At 29.2% G+C, this 15463-nt stretch overlaps 1 protein-coding gene across 7 annotated transcripts in view; it reads left to right on the forward strand.

Annotated features, from left to right (window-relative positions):
* Nucleotides 1–15463, forward strand: part of LOC135927551 (uncharacterized) — a 41114-nt gene that overhangs the window by 21567 nt on the left and 4084 nt on the right. For 3 of the 7 annotated variants that reach the window (XM_065463609.1, XM_065463606.1, XM_065463605.1), the window contains exon 2: nt 9585–10426. In XM_065463609.1, the coding sequence (XP_065319681.1) occupies nt 9703–10426 (724 nt within the window). In that variant the 5' untranslated portion in view covers nt 9585–9702. Of the gene's footprint in view, nt 1–2923; nt 2950–9540; nt 10427–15463 lie in introns of those variants that run through there. The other 4 variants (XM_065463607.1, XM_065463608.1, XM_065463610.1 and 1 more) reach the window with 4 other exon arrangements.

Consider the following 15463-nt stretch of genomic DNA (forward strand, 5'->3'; position numbering starts at 1 on the left):
AAAATTCAGTGTGCGGGTATGGGTATGTCTCTCTAACACGTGTGCTGGAATATATCCAATCAACTCACATTTTTTTTCTTCAAATCGTTAGAATCTGGAAATGCCCAGAGATTCCCAAAAATAACCCAAATAAAACAAACACTTTTTGTGCGATATGGATTCCTATAGATTTCGAAATCTTCCAGGTATAAGCATTTTGTGGCGCGACAATATTTATTAAAGATACATGTTGAGGTATAAATCTCTCCTCCTCCACTCCCCCGATTTTTTTAACTCGAATTTTCAAAATTTAAGGCTTCAGACCGGTTTTTTCAAATTATTCGGCCCGGCTCGATATTCTTAAAATTACGATTAATTTACGGACCGGATCAGGTTTTCAAAATATTATCATTTTTGAAATATTATGATTGGAAAAAAAAAATGGTTTTTATAAAAGGGAAAATCGAACATCGCGTTTTCAAATGGTTAAACTGATTGTAACAACTTATAAAGATTTAGTCCAATATTTTGAAGTATTACCAGTTTTAGAAGGCCGGGCTTAAGGAAACGGGCTTACATGGTCTCTCTCTCAATAAGATAAATTTTTTTTGATACTTATTAATAGTTTGGGAAGGAAATTGTTCCATTTTTTTTAGAAACGTTTTCCTTGGGGATCCAAAAAGTAACGAGTATTTGGTACAGATAAAAAAAAAATAACGGTTTATGGTTAATGTGTTATTTTTTTTAAAAAAATAGATTAAAATCTTTTCGCGTACATATGTAAAATGAAAAACACATTTATTTAAATATTTTATCACCTTTTTAATCCTTTTAAAAAATTATAATAAAATATTTTGCGAAGATTCTCTTTTGTCAAATTATATCTTATTAAGAGAGGAAGAATAAATTTTAAGGGCTGAATGTATGCTTCGCTAACTTGGGTAGCCGACATAGTTAAGAAAAGATACAAAAAAAATGTATCTAAAATTAATTAATGATACTTATGAGTCGAAAGGTGATTACTAATTATCATCTTTAAAAAAAACGCTAAAATATCAAAAGGTTCAACCCGGTTAACCGGTATTTTCAGAGTTTTGGTTCTTGTTCTGGTGATTTGATTCATCGGTTTAAGTTGGTGTAACGGTTCGGTTCAGGTTCTGCTTGAATCTCTGGTTTGCGTTTCAGTCGTTTTTTAGACGGCCTGACAAAAAAAATGTCTGAACCTAGTTTTTTAGAAGGAAAAAAAAATGTATACCCCAACGTTTGAAGAAAGCAGAAATAGACTAAAAACCTACCTTTCTACCTCAACATGGGGTGGAGGAGTGACAACATCTTCAGGTTCCCCTTGGTCTGGGATAGGATCACCCGCTTATCCTCGACGCGGTGTAAAAACCACTTAAAGAGGGAGGGGGGGGGGTTAGATGTCAAGAAGCACATCTGATCTTCAAACCGAACCACTCCTAAAATTCCCTTATTATAAAACATTACAAAAAATAACTACGATATTTAATTTTAAATCTTAGAAATATTTATTTTTATCAATTTTTATCTTATCTGCTTTTTATAATTATTTCAAAAGATAAGGAACAGAATCAATCATTTCTCTTTTGAATTTAATAATTATTTTTAAAATATTTTAAAATTTTTATTGATTTAAATTTTTTTTAAAAAAAATATTTATTTGTTAAAAAAAAACATTAACCAACTGACGCCAACCCATCATCATTAACTAATTTTTATTTTAAATAATGATTTATTTAATATCCGAAACGTCACCAACCAATGAGACCGGTTCGCAGTTTTCGAATATTTAATACCAGAGTTTGCATCCTGGACCGAAAACGGGGTGTTATGACCGGTTTTCATTCTGAATATATTTTTTTAGTTCGGTTTCCGAAATTTTGCAAAGTGGGTTTTAGTTCCGGTTCATAAATTTTACGCGATCCGGTTCTAAACTCTTATGCAAATTAGTTGCACTTTTATCAGAAACTGGTTTTCGACGGATTTTGTAAATTTCGAAATGGGTTTTACTTCCGCTTCCTGCTTCTTGTAAGTTTTAAAAGAGGATTCCACGTTCTTCCGGTTATCCCAAAACCCTTGTAATACACATATAATTTTGTTTGACAAACATCAGGAGACCTACAGAGTTATAGCTGCGCCAGGCCCCGACCCGGGTTTATTAATTAGACTAATTTCGGTCACCATATTTTGTGAAATGGGTTTTAAAGAGGAAAATTGAATAATATGAGCAATAAATGAATTATTAATCATTGCTTAAACGGCTAGATTTTGCCTAAATTAAGATTCTAGTTCCTGCCATCTACGAAGTAAAAGGTCTTTAACGCTAACTCCATTGTAATCCAACATTTCCCAACCGATTTAATTGATATAAATTAGAGCGATCCGGCTTGAGTTTTATATAAAAAAAATAGCAATATCAATTTTAGGTCCGGACCGGGTTTTTTTATTTTCGGGTCTAAACCGTATATTTGGGCCCAGTTTTGGCCCGGGGCACGATGAACTCTATCGAATATAGGAAACAAAAAAAACCTTTATACTCATTATTGCTATATGATGAATGCAAGTAAAGTATGAGATAAAAGTTATAAAATATGTGCGCTTTAAAAAAAAATTATTTATCTGCGTTTAAATTTAAATATTTTTAGATAAAAACATTTTTTCTTTTTAAATTTTTGTATTTTTATTAAAAATAATAATAAAAATTGAAAACTTCAAAAAGTCGAATTTTTCACTTCTTTTTTTATATTTATTCAATGCAACTATAATAGTTAAATCCATAATTTTTCTATAAAACAACTGCTTTTTGCACGGGAAATGATAACAAATATTTCGAAATAAATTATTTATATATAATTTGCAAAACCTAAATTTTTTTTTCAATTTTTTATATTTCCAAATAAGTTCTAGATATTCATGAATATACCATATACCACACATATCACCACGAGGGTAATTATCATAATCTATAACATACATTTCAAAAACTACAATAATTTCGAAAAAAGATAACATTTTTAAAATTTTGAATCGGACATAAAAAATTTTTTTTTGCCGTATAAAAGTTTTTTAATCGAAAAAAAAATTCGTTATAAAAAAAAAGGAAGGGGGGGGGGTGGATTCAAGGGTATGAAATATGACCTCAGATGCTATTACCGCCTGTAACGTCTTTGGAATGGACATATATCTAATATCACGTGACGTCTTTTAAGATTGTTTTAAGCGTATGTTTGGGAATATCTCATCTTCTAGGAATTCTTGTGCTCAGGGTTGTGTGATCCCAGTAAATAATAAGAGAGTTCGAATCGGGTTCGGTTCGGGATTATAAAAAAAAATTAAAATGTGGTCTCGCATACGATATCGCTCTGTAGTTATGGTTCTCATACCATCCTGCCCTCCCCCTTCATATAATATATTGGTTAAGAGGCAGCACCCCTCCATTTTTAATAATCTTTCTTTCTTTCTTTCTTTCTTTCTTTCTTTCTTTCTTTCTTTCTTTCTTTCTTTCTTTCTTTCTTTCTTTCTTTCTTTCTTTCTTTCTTTCTTTCTTTCTTTCTTTCTTTCTTTCTTTCTTTCTTTCTTTCTTTACGATATAAATAAATCATAAAGGAAGCGAAGCAAACACTTAATATTATAAACGTTTAAATTTACCACAACGAAAATATCACAATCGAGGCAATAATTATGAATATAAATAAATAATTTCTACTTACTAAAACTTGAACAATATTTTATGAATAAATTTATTATTAATATCAAAACACAATAATTAAAATAAAGTAAGCATATAAGTTCGCTACAAATATTGGCATTTTAAGTTGAAAATATGAAAATGGTTTATATTACTATTAAATAGTACCAGAACAAAACGAAGTTATATTTCAAAATTCTCTTTTGACCATATATAATATAATAATTTTATTTATTAATACTTTGCTTAAAATATTAATGCATTTATTAATTTTTATAAAATCGTCCTCTTTATAAAACTACAGAAATTTCTTTATTTCTTTCTAATATCTTATGATACATACACACATATTTACCGAGAAATTATATATCATTTAAAATATTCATTTCCTAGCATAATTTGTTCTTTTTTTTAAACACTTATCTAATAATTACTATATAATTAATATTCAATATCAATATATATTGCATCATTTATTATCTCTCTTTTATCCCAATTTAAATTATAATCTTATAATAAATTAGATATTGATACGAGATTACGTTAAGGTAATCCGGATTACTAATTGTTAGAATAAATATATATATGGTATAAGGTAGTGAGTATATATTGTATTTTATTTATATTGCCAAGATATATATTTTGCAATGTTTTATTTTTGCGTCTAAATTAGTTATCTATCATTATAGATTGTTAATAGGTTATTATTAATATTTAATTTGTTTCTTTTTATGACGCTTCACAGCGCATGCGCCCAAGGAGGGACTTGTTCCGAATCCCCAGATCTCTGATAAACCGGGTTGGTTCAAAAAAAACGTTTCCGTTTTGAATAACCTGTAAATCACGTGTTTGTTTTTTTTTTGAAATGAAAAAAAAGAAAGAAAATTATTAAAATTTGAAAAATCGACCCCAAAATTTTTATTTTCTTAAATCATGAGATTAAAATGCAAAAATACAAGCATACTTACATGCACTCACCTTTATCCAGAATTGGAATACCAGGGTTTCTAAGAATTTATCAAAATAACGTAAAGTAAAATAATAATCAAACGAAAATGTACGGTTAGATTGGTCCTAATTTCTCTTTGTTCTTCGAGTGATCGAAAGCTTAAGTCCTATATTTTTTCTCCCTCTCTCTCGTTTATGGCCGTCGTAAGTTTCATTTTCATGAATCGTGGTTTCACCAGGTTTCCCATCCTTCTTTTTGTCGTTGGCGGATGAGGGGAGGCCCACGGGGTACCTTGGGCTGTAGCCCGCTCATGCTTAGTTGTAACCATAGGGGAAATTTTGTAGCAAGGTTTTTTACAATCGGATGCCCTTCATGACATCAACCCCCCTTTAAGTGGGTTTTTACACTCCGTCGAGGAGAGGGTAATCCTATTCTAGACCCAGATCACATGGGGACCTTTAAGGCCTCCATTAGCCGCCAAAAGATGTTGCCACTCCCCCGTTACTATGAGGCTGAATGTTGGACTCTATTGAGAGAAAAATTGACATATTCTATAGATCAAAAAACTGTCCCTTTTAATGTGTTTGGTTTAAAAATCAGAACCTAAATATTTACTGTTATAATTTATGATTAGGGGGAAAGTTCTGGAACATAAAGGCGAGATTCCGGTTATAGTCTAAACAACGATAGTTGGAATCCATCTAGCATCTAAGCCTGTCTTTTATATATGAAAAAAATTAGTTGGGGGGTATTGGAGTCATTTAAATGTCAAATTTAGACTTTTGAACTCTGATAGGTTCTTGCTTGATTTTTATATATCACATGAATGAATGTAATCAAATATCGGCCATTTCCTCTACGACTAATTTTTTTAAAATAAATACACTCATTATACAAAGTTTTATTGTAATTTGTATATAGGAATTAAAAAGATTTTTTTTATTTATTATATATATATTCTTAAAAATTATGTAATAATTTAATTATTAATATATATATATTTTTTTTAATGACTATTATTATTATTATTATTAGTTCATATTAGATTATTTTCTAGGGTCGTAAAAACCTATATAAATGGAAATTTTTTTTTAATACAAAATATGTTTTTGTATATATTTATTTATTATACTTTTTTAGGCTTTTTTTTTAAACTTTTTTCTTCAATTTGAAAAGAATGAGAACACGAAAAAAAACCACTTTAAAATTTTAGATTAATAAAATTAACAAACCTTTAGATTAATGCTTTCATAGAAATGGTGACACTTTTGTAGATTGGATTACAAAGTAAAAAAATATTTTTTTTTAAATTTCGAAGTATCTGATAAACCGGGGCAGGGTGTACCTTAGGATCTCAAATAGATACTTTAAACTCCTGCCTATAATAATTATATATGTTGCGATTAATTCGTGGTATATAAATTAAAAAACTATTCAATTATTTGAAATTTAAATAATATATATACCAGAGATCTACAAAGGTACCATTTGTACAGCCCGGCTCGGATTTTTTTTCCAACATTTTTAGGTCCTATCCGGATTTTTTTTCAAATATCTTATATTTATTTTTGATTTTTATAACTAATAATGGCGATTTCATATTTGGTTTTAAAATCTACGGCTCGGCCCGTATATCTTCAGTCCCAGCCCGTGTACCCGGGCCGGCCTTAAGACGACTAGCATTTCTCAGATATATATTCTACGCATAAGGGAATAAATACACTTTTGATGGCAAAATTCGATTATTAAAAAATGCAAAAAAAGCATTTTAAACAAAACCAATTTTTTAAATTATTTTAATTTTTTTTTATAGATTTTAATGATCTAAATCCTTATTTTCTACCGGAAACGTGTTTTCCCGGCATGTTATATTTCAGATAAATTTTTATAAGATATTACCAAAATACCTAGACTTACGATTCATTCATTAAAATTGTACATCAATTCAAATCAGCTGGAGACGCCATCTTGGTTACACTGATCATTATTAAAATTTTAAACGAGAGGCTAATTTAATCCTATATCTGATGCAAACTTTATTAAAGAATTACCGGATCATCGAGATAATTTTAATTTTTTAACATGTGAATAATTATCATAAGAGTTGCCAAAATGGCGGGTCCAGCTGATTTGCTTTTAACAACGCTTAAAAATGCATTTTAATGAATGAATCGTCAGTCTGGGCATTATATATGTCATTGGATATTAAACAACTCGACTAAGGCAATACGGGGCTTTGTATGCACATTTCATAAAAATTAATATTCATTCATCAAAAATAAATTGTAAATTTTATATTTTAAGAAACTACCTAACCAAAAATTGACGAAATTTTGTATACATCTGCATAATTATATGTGTAGATTTAATGAAGCTACTGAAGATTTGATATCATTTATGAATTACCATTTTTCAAGTAATATTAACTTTAACACGATTGGTGTCATATACAGATCCCACTGGAGTAAGGAAGGGTCAACTAATTAAGATTCTATGGGTAAAATATACAATCTCGAGTGGAGAAAATCATAGTTATATTCCAATGGCGGGGAAATTATTAATGAAGGGGGCCGTAACCGAATTTTCAAAAAAAAACAATGTTCGATTTTAACGGATGTTGAGAAATCTTACCCCCCATAGGTTCAACAGAAGAAAACTCTAACCTTCTCGAGTCTTTAGAATTTAGACCGGATGTGGAATCAAATCGGATTCAGAGAACAGAACGTAAATAGAATGTTTATCTTTTAACATTTTAATGTTATTATTATTTTTAAATAAGATAAGAATTTAAATTTTTAACTTTTTTCCTTCTTCAAAAAACTATAATAATTTTGATTAAATTTTTATTAAAAAAAATAAAAATTTTATTTTATTTAATAAAAATGATTATTTATTTTTTATATTTTATTTTATTTTTTTTGTAAAAATTGTAATTTGTGAAATTTTTATATCATCACGTATAAGGTTTTATTTTATTATTTATTATAGAAGATAATCTTGGGATCTTGCATCAACCAACCAACCTCTTTATGAATTCACCACGAGGCATCTATAAAGAAATCCAAAAATAAAAATATAAAATATATAAAAATTTTGCCAAATTTCGTTTTTTTAAATTTTCCGTCTTAAATGATAAAGAAAAAACCATTTCCAAAATAATAAAATACGATATTTACAAAAAAAAAAATATTAAAAATTAGCTATATATTATGAGTTTTATTAGTATTTTAACTAAGTAAGTTTTTTTTAAAAAAATATTAATTCAATACCATATTTAATCATTTATTTACCGGTCTTAAAATTTGTAAAAATTGTAAAAAAAATTTTTTCAGAAAATTGGTTATATTTCCTTATTACTTTATGAGTTACGATTAAGTGTTGTTTAAAAAGACGGGTTAAGATTTTAGTTAAAATAATGATATTATGACAAATAAGTGTTGTTGAACGGCTCGTTTTGAGCCTATTTTTAAAAACGGCTAACGTCATATTTTAGCCAGAAAAATATTGACTAAGCCTCAAGATTTCTATAATCTATATCTAGACCTTTGTTCCTTCTATGAGCATAATCTTTAGGCTTGGGAAATATTTTTCTGAATGAAGTAGTGAGTTAACCGTTTTTAAAAATCGGCTCAAAACGAGCCGTTTAACAACACTAATGACAAAGCCTGGATGAAGATTTTGCTCGTTTAAGATGGTCAGAAAGGTTTGGTTCCTTTTATTCGCCAAAATTCGAGGATTAACATAATATCAATTTTGACTAAAATCTTTATCGGGCCGATCGCCCCAAATCGGGAGGTTTTTTTAAACAACATTACGTGAGACGCTAAATCGCTTCATAATTACGCGACCCTGAAGAATTCGCTCCATAGATGGCACAAAGATTCTGACATCTATTAGCTAAATCCTCGAGGCTTAAGCAATGTATTTCTGAGTTAGCCGTTTTTTAAAATATTGGTTCAAATGCAGCCATTTTATTTTGCACCATTATTCCGAATCATCTCCCTTAGAATTAAGGTTTATAGAAAATGCGAAAAATATGAATCGAGACAAATTAGTATTCATATTGCTAGTATGTTTTAGATGTCCTAGATTTTTTTTTGGATAATTATCATTTTTCGTTATTCATAATTTGTTCGAATTTTCGAGTAAAATAATTTGTCAATAATTTTTTAATTTAGTGCCACTGGCAAATGGTAAGCCAATATTAAATAATAAATGGTAATTTTTTTTTAAAAAAAAATGAAATGAATTGTTTATTTTTTTGTCATAGAACTAAAATAACACTTGTAAATTATAATATTTCTAGGGAAAGATCGAATTTATCGAGGAAAGGGGGTTTAACTATCTATTTCGGCCCGGGCTGTATAAGACCTATATCGAAATAGGCTAATGGACTTAAAACCTATTGTGAGTAACCATGTTCGGTAACGATATGCCAAAAACTGCAGGACCTAACACTATTTTATTTTATGAAAGTCTCTTCTGACCACTGAACTGAACCCCCCGGTCTTCACCAGTTGGGAACACCATTTTCATTTTATACATACCTTCTTCCTTAGAAAACATTATTTTTACAGAAAATTAAATATTAAATAAATATTAAATATCAAAATATAAATAAAATTTTCAGATAAAAATCAAAAAAAATAAAATGAAAATATAAAATAAATATATGATCAATTTTAATTTATTTAGTATATTTTTATTATTAATAAAAATTAAAAATGTCATACATAAAATTATTAAAAATAAAATAGATTAACTTAATTATATTCTCATCTCATCTTTTTTTTAAAAAAATAAAATAAATAAAATAATATATAATATTTCTTAAGCCTAATAAATTAATAATAACAATAATTATATATATTTTTTAAAGAATTCCCCTATATATTTTATAACTTTTATATAAAATTAATTACTAAAAAAAAATTTATAACAAGATAGAAATTGACGGAAGAGATAAATTCAGTGCTATATCATCGACCTCCTTTTCAAATTCAACCAATCCTAAAAGTCGGGAAGAATTATGTTTTGTTTTGAGGGGAAAGGAGAGAGTTAAACGATGACAAACTTGTTCTTTTCCCTGGCGATACCTAACTTCTTCGATAACGTAACTTGTAGTAAAACTCTATCTCCTCCCCTACCTCTTTATAGCAACCGATCCCAAATCGACCATCATTATCCTTTGCTCACCTTAGAGGATATCGGAAGAAGGAAACCCGAAGCTGTAGAAAGAAGAGGAAGAAGAAGAAGAACCGAAAGATCGCGAGTGTTTTCATCCGCGCGGTACCGTCCATCTTTAATCGTTTACTTAGACGAAGCCAAAAAAAATGCTTACGGGAGCGTTTACGGCGATAATGATCGGCCCTTCTTCGAAAAAGGGATCCACCACGATAAGAGGAACAATAGGAAAAGGAGTAAACATCGGGGGGTATTCGAGGATAACGATCAAAGTTTTCCTGAGAATTCTAAAATATTTCTGACCACGAACCACCGTGGTGACCTAAACCACTTTAGCGATAGAGACATCGATACGATCGTTATAAAGTCTCCTCCTTCGCCCTTGGTGACGCGACCCGCCATTACTAGAAAAATAAGGAAGGCCTCGCCCGCTACTCCGTACTCGGCTTTGGGAAGACACCTGATCAAGTTCAATCACAGTTACGGCAACCTTCACGGGTATTTTTCCGTCGTCATTTGCACTTTCGGAATCATAGCCAATGTGTTCAACATAGCCGTTCTGTCCAAGCGTCATATGATCAACCCGACCAATATTATACTCATAGGTACGATTTTTTTAATTATTTTGATATTAGTTCGCCCGACTTCCTGCCCAAATTCCCCCTTTTTTTTTATATTTATTGAACCCCAGTCTTCGATTTAATTTTATCTTTCAATTTAACTTTAAATTTATTTGAACACGAAATATTCGAATAGTATTTTTTTTGAAGATACATGTTTTATATACAATATGACTTTTTGGTAAATACAAAAAAAGTTTCGTTTATAGTGCGCACATATTGAACGCGTTTCGACGCAGCGTTTCAAAACGCAAATTAAAAAAAAACGTAAACGCAGTTATGTTTAAAATTGAACCCTTAATTATTATAAATATTTTTTTTAATATGAGACATTTAAATTTTAAAAAAAAATGCTATCCAATTAAAACGAAAGCGTTTAAAATTCATTATTTATTTGTGCTTACTATTATAGTAGCCGCCATTTCGCTTATAACCATGCGTTATTTATCGCTGAACCATATAGTATAGTATAGCCGTATAATTTAGCATTAAGGGCGTGTCTTAGGTCGTCAGCTTTAATACTAAACAACCAAAAAAAGTAATAGAATTATTCTTTTTAAAAAACCAAAAAAAAACACAAAAAAACGAAGAAAACACAAAAAAAACGAGAATAAACCACGAAAAATCAATGGAACCCAAATACTTAAAACAAACTGTCCTCGTTCATACACTTTTTAGCCTATACTTAGAACCTATCAAAATTTAGCCGATAGGACACAGCCTCAGAATTTTGTAAGCCGCGTGATATCTCACACTATTTTCGAAGTTACTATAAAGGAGTTTTTAGGGAGAATATCATGGATCCGAATTTTTTGGTTCAATTCATGAAAGACCTTATTTTGCTCGAATCCATATTTTGGGTATAGAGGAGGGGGTCAACCCTAACCCCTCCCTTTTTGTCTACGCCACTGCTTTTGAGGGTATAAATCATATATTGTGATATAAAAATTTTTATACGTGATCCGAAAGAAGTTTTCTAGCCGCTTATGAATTTTTTAAAAAAAAAACAAATAAGAAAATCTCAAAACACGTGAACTCCGGGCTCATAAGTTCCCCGGTCTCCCATACTAGTATGAAGAAATTTTTTATAAATTCCCTGATTGTGAATTTGATAATGGCATACCCAACTCGCACTAAGATAAGCTCATCTTTCAAATATTTTTCTAGGATCAGCAAGAATATTATTATTTTCTCCTTCATGTTTAATGCTTGTTTAAAACCTCTATTTGGCCTATTTTAATAAGCCTCTAGATTTTGTCAAAAGCGGACCGAATCGCTAACTAAACTAACGGCTCGATGTGCGCCGATTTTTAAAAGCGGATAATAATTCAATATAATTATTCGGAAAAAATATTACGCCAAAAAAGTCTGAAGATTTTGGTCTTAGATGGCACAAAGATTTGGACATCTATTAGGGAAATCTTCAAGCCTCCGTTAAACAACATTTTAGTTATTAAGATTTAAAAAAACCCGAAAATTTTTTCAACAACACTATCTTGATTCATTAAACAATCCATAGAAAAGAGTTATTTACTAATTACACAAAGATTGTTATACCGCTAGGTCCATTCATTAGCACTTGGCATTTTATATATGAGAAGTGATATCTCAGAAAATAAATAGAATCGATTAGCCCCTCTCTACACGTATACACGGGGTTTTGACACCCAAATACTTATGGAAATCTAGTGTTGTTAAACGGCTAACTCAATACTTCATTCAGAGAAATATTTCCCAAGCCTGAAAATTTTTCTCATAGAAGGAACAAAGATCTATAATACATATATTATAGAAATCTTGAGGCTTAGGCAATATTTCTCTGGCTAAAATATGTAGTTAGCCGTTTTTAAAAATAGGCTCAAAACGAGCCGTTTAACAAACACTAATGAAATCATTGAAAAATTTGATCAAAATTTACAAAGAAATGTAAAATACCTTTTAAAAAGAATAGTTTTTTATATAATAAATAATTCTATATATTATTATTATTCAACAAATTTATAAATATAATTTTATACATTAGAAAATTAAAAATTTGGTCTATTTTTCTATAATTCCTTACAAATTTTATGAAACATTTTTTTGTAATTTTTTTTTATAGAAGTTTTTCTTCTTCTTCTTCAATATACACATTTACTGTATGTTTATAAGCGATTTATAATATTTAGGTAAACTTTTACCCTAATGTTTGACCATTTTTAAAAATTTTTTATTAGGCTCAAATTGAGCCGTTAAAACAAATACTAATAGTTTACTAATTTAGGAGTTATGTCAATTTTTCTTACTAAAATATATTCTTTAGTGTTGTTAAAACTAAATAACTTTAGTCAACTATAAAAACAGAGTAGCCGTTGTTTTTTTAACCAAAATTATTCCAATCAACCTTCAAGTTAATACTCAACTTAGAAACTTAATTCGATTATTTTTTAGGCTAAAAGCTTGAATAAGCCAAAATCGAGATGGTTAAAGTTACGAAATTTAACAACTCTAATATTCTTAATAAATTCCCAAAAAAACTTAATATTTTTAGCCCGAAAAAATATTGTTCTTAACCTCGTGATTTCGTTAATAGATATTCAAACCTTTTGTGCCACCTATAAATAGCAAAATCTTATGGCTCGCATAATATTTTTTTCCTAATAAAAAAAAATATCGAGTTAGACGTTTTTAAAAAATCGGCTCAAACTAACCCCACTAAAAGTGAATTCGTGCTTTTACACGCCTTGGTAACATTATTTTATTACGCACACTAAAGAAAGGTATATATATATCAGAGACCTGCAGAGGTTACCATTTGTATAGCCCGGCCAGGATTTTTTTATATTTTATTTATTTTTTATTTTTATCGCTAATAATGGCGATTTAAAATATTTGGTTTTAAAATATACGGCCCGGCCCGGATATTATTTTTTTAAAAAAATTTTCAAGCCCGGCCCGGTCCGGGTATATTTAAAAAAATTAAAATACTGCCCGGGGTTAGGGCCGGACCCACAGGTCCATGGTTATATATATTTAAATATCCTATAAATCGCAATTTCATATTAATTTAATTAACTAACAATATATTAATGTTAATCTATTCTCGATTTTAAAAAGATATAATATTCCGATAACAATATCATATAAAAAATTAATTTTTGTTACCTTTACCAACCAAAATTAAACATAAAATTAGAAATTCATAAAATCGAAATTTATGAAATATAATATCTTAATCTTTTTTTAATTTTTATAATGGTTAATTTATAGTATTAGAACTTGTATATTGTATTATTTTTTTTTAAATTTTATTTAAGAGTTTAGTTTATAGGTTTGTTTAAGTTAATTAAAAATACTATATATAAAAATATAGCTTGCTTTTATTAACTCCATGGCAATTAAAGTATTAAATCCTTTTATATAAAGAAATTTATTTTTATGTGGTATAGTAGTTAAAAAAAAAAAAATTTTATTTACACTTTAAATTGAAATTATAAAATTCGCTAAAAAAAATTAAATTGTAATTTATTCATTAGTTCTTAAGTTCTCTCCAAAGACCATTTTTGAAGAATTAAAATCAAAGTTTTTTTCAAAATCAAAAAATAATTTAGATCCCTGAAAATTTTTTTTTAAGTTGAAGATTTTTATTTTGAGAATGCTTAGATATTTTGGTCAACGTAAGTGAAGAGAAGAGAAGAGAAGAGAAGAGAAGAGAAGAGAAGAGAGAGAGAAGAGAAGAGAAGAGAAGAGAAGAGAAGAGAAGAGAAGGGAAAGGAAGGGAAGGGAAGGGAAGGGAAGGGAAGGGAAGGGAAGGGAAGGGAAGAGAATTAAATATCGTTATAATTAAATTTTTGAAATTTTTCCTAAAAATTATGTTTTTGGAACAAATTTTTTTTATATTTTTAAAATAAATTGTTTATATATTTCAGAGACCTTCCGGCACCATTTGTACGGCCCGGCCCGGATTTTTTTTTTCAAAAAAATATTCAAGCCCGGCCCGGATATTTTTAAAATTTATTTTATTTATTTTTGATTTTTACAGCTAATAATGACGATTTCAAATATTTGGTTTTAAAATATACTGCCCGGGCTTAGGGCCAGGCCTGTAGGTCTCTGACATATTTTTCATTAAAGTTTGTGAATTTAATAATTTTTTTGATATTTTTTTGACACAGCTTAATGAAGATCTTTTGTGATTTTTTATCGCCTAAGTCACATTTAAAATTATTTAATGAACACGACATATGGTATTGTTCCTCCTAATATATAAAATTTCAATGACGCAATTTATTTGTGCCCCTCCCTTTGGGTGGAGGGCCTTGTCATGACACCTGCCGACAAGCATTATAACTACATCCGAATTTTATGATGGGTTTATTTGTGGCAGCTTTATATTCTTGGAATCTAAGAGTTCCTAATTTCAAGAAAATGATATCGATTTGCTAATAGTACTTTTTCTAAGCTGCTCATACACGAAACCCATCTTATAGATGAAGGAGCCTAGTTTGTTATTTTCTGATCATTCTTGGAGTTTTAGAAAAATTGGGGGTTTCAAAATGGTCCCTGGGCCGCCAAAATTCTCAGAACTTCCCTGGCTATTCGATTAAAAGCCCAAGGTTTTTTATTAATTAAAATTATGTCCAAACAATGTATAATCGAGGCTGCCATGTACGTCTGTCGATTTCGCTAAAAATTGCAGATATTTGTTAAATTTTACATAATACACTTTTCAGGAAGAATTGCTAAATATGAAAAGATTGAGAAAATAAGCATTGCAAATGTTCTATGGATCTTTCTGTTATGAAAGGGAGGGGGGTGGTTAACTTTTAGAATGACTTTTTTTCTAATAAATTATATTGAATGGATTTCAAAATTAGGTCTGGTCTGATCATTCAAATGCTTTGCTTTTTAAAATATATCGCCACTGAATTTAGACGGGGACGGGTAGTGTAGAAAATTTCTCGCCAACCCTAATAACCAAATAAATATTTCCAAATTATATTACAAAGATACAAAGATACAAAGTTATTTTTTTTAAAATGA

Source organism: Gordionus sp. m RMFG-2023, chromosome 3 (genome assembly GCF_954871325.1).
Source record: "Gordionus sp. m RMFG-2023 chromosome 3, tfGorSpeb1-WG-v2, whole genome shotgun sequence".
Lineage (NCBI taxonomy): Eukaryota > Metazoa > Nematomorpha > Gordioida > Chordodea > Parachordodidae > Gordionus > Gordionus sp. m RMFG-2023.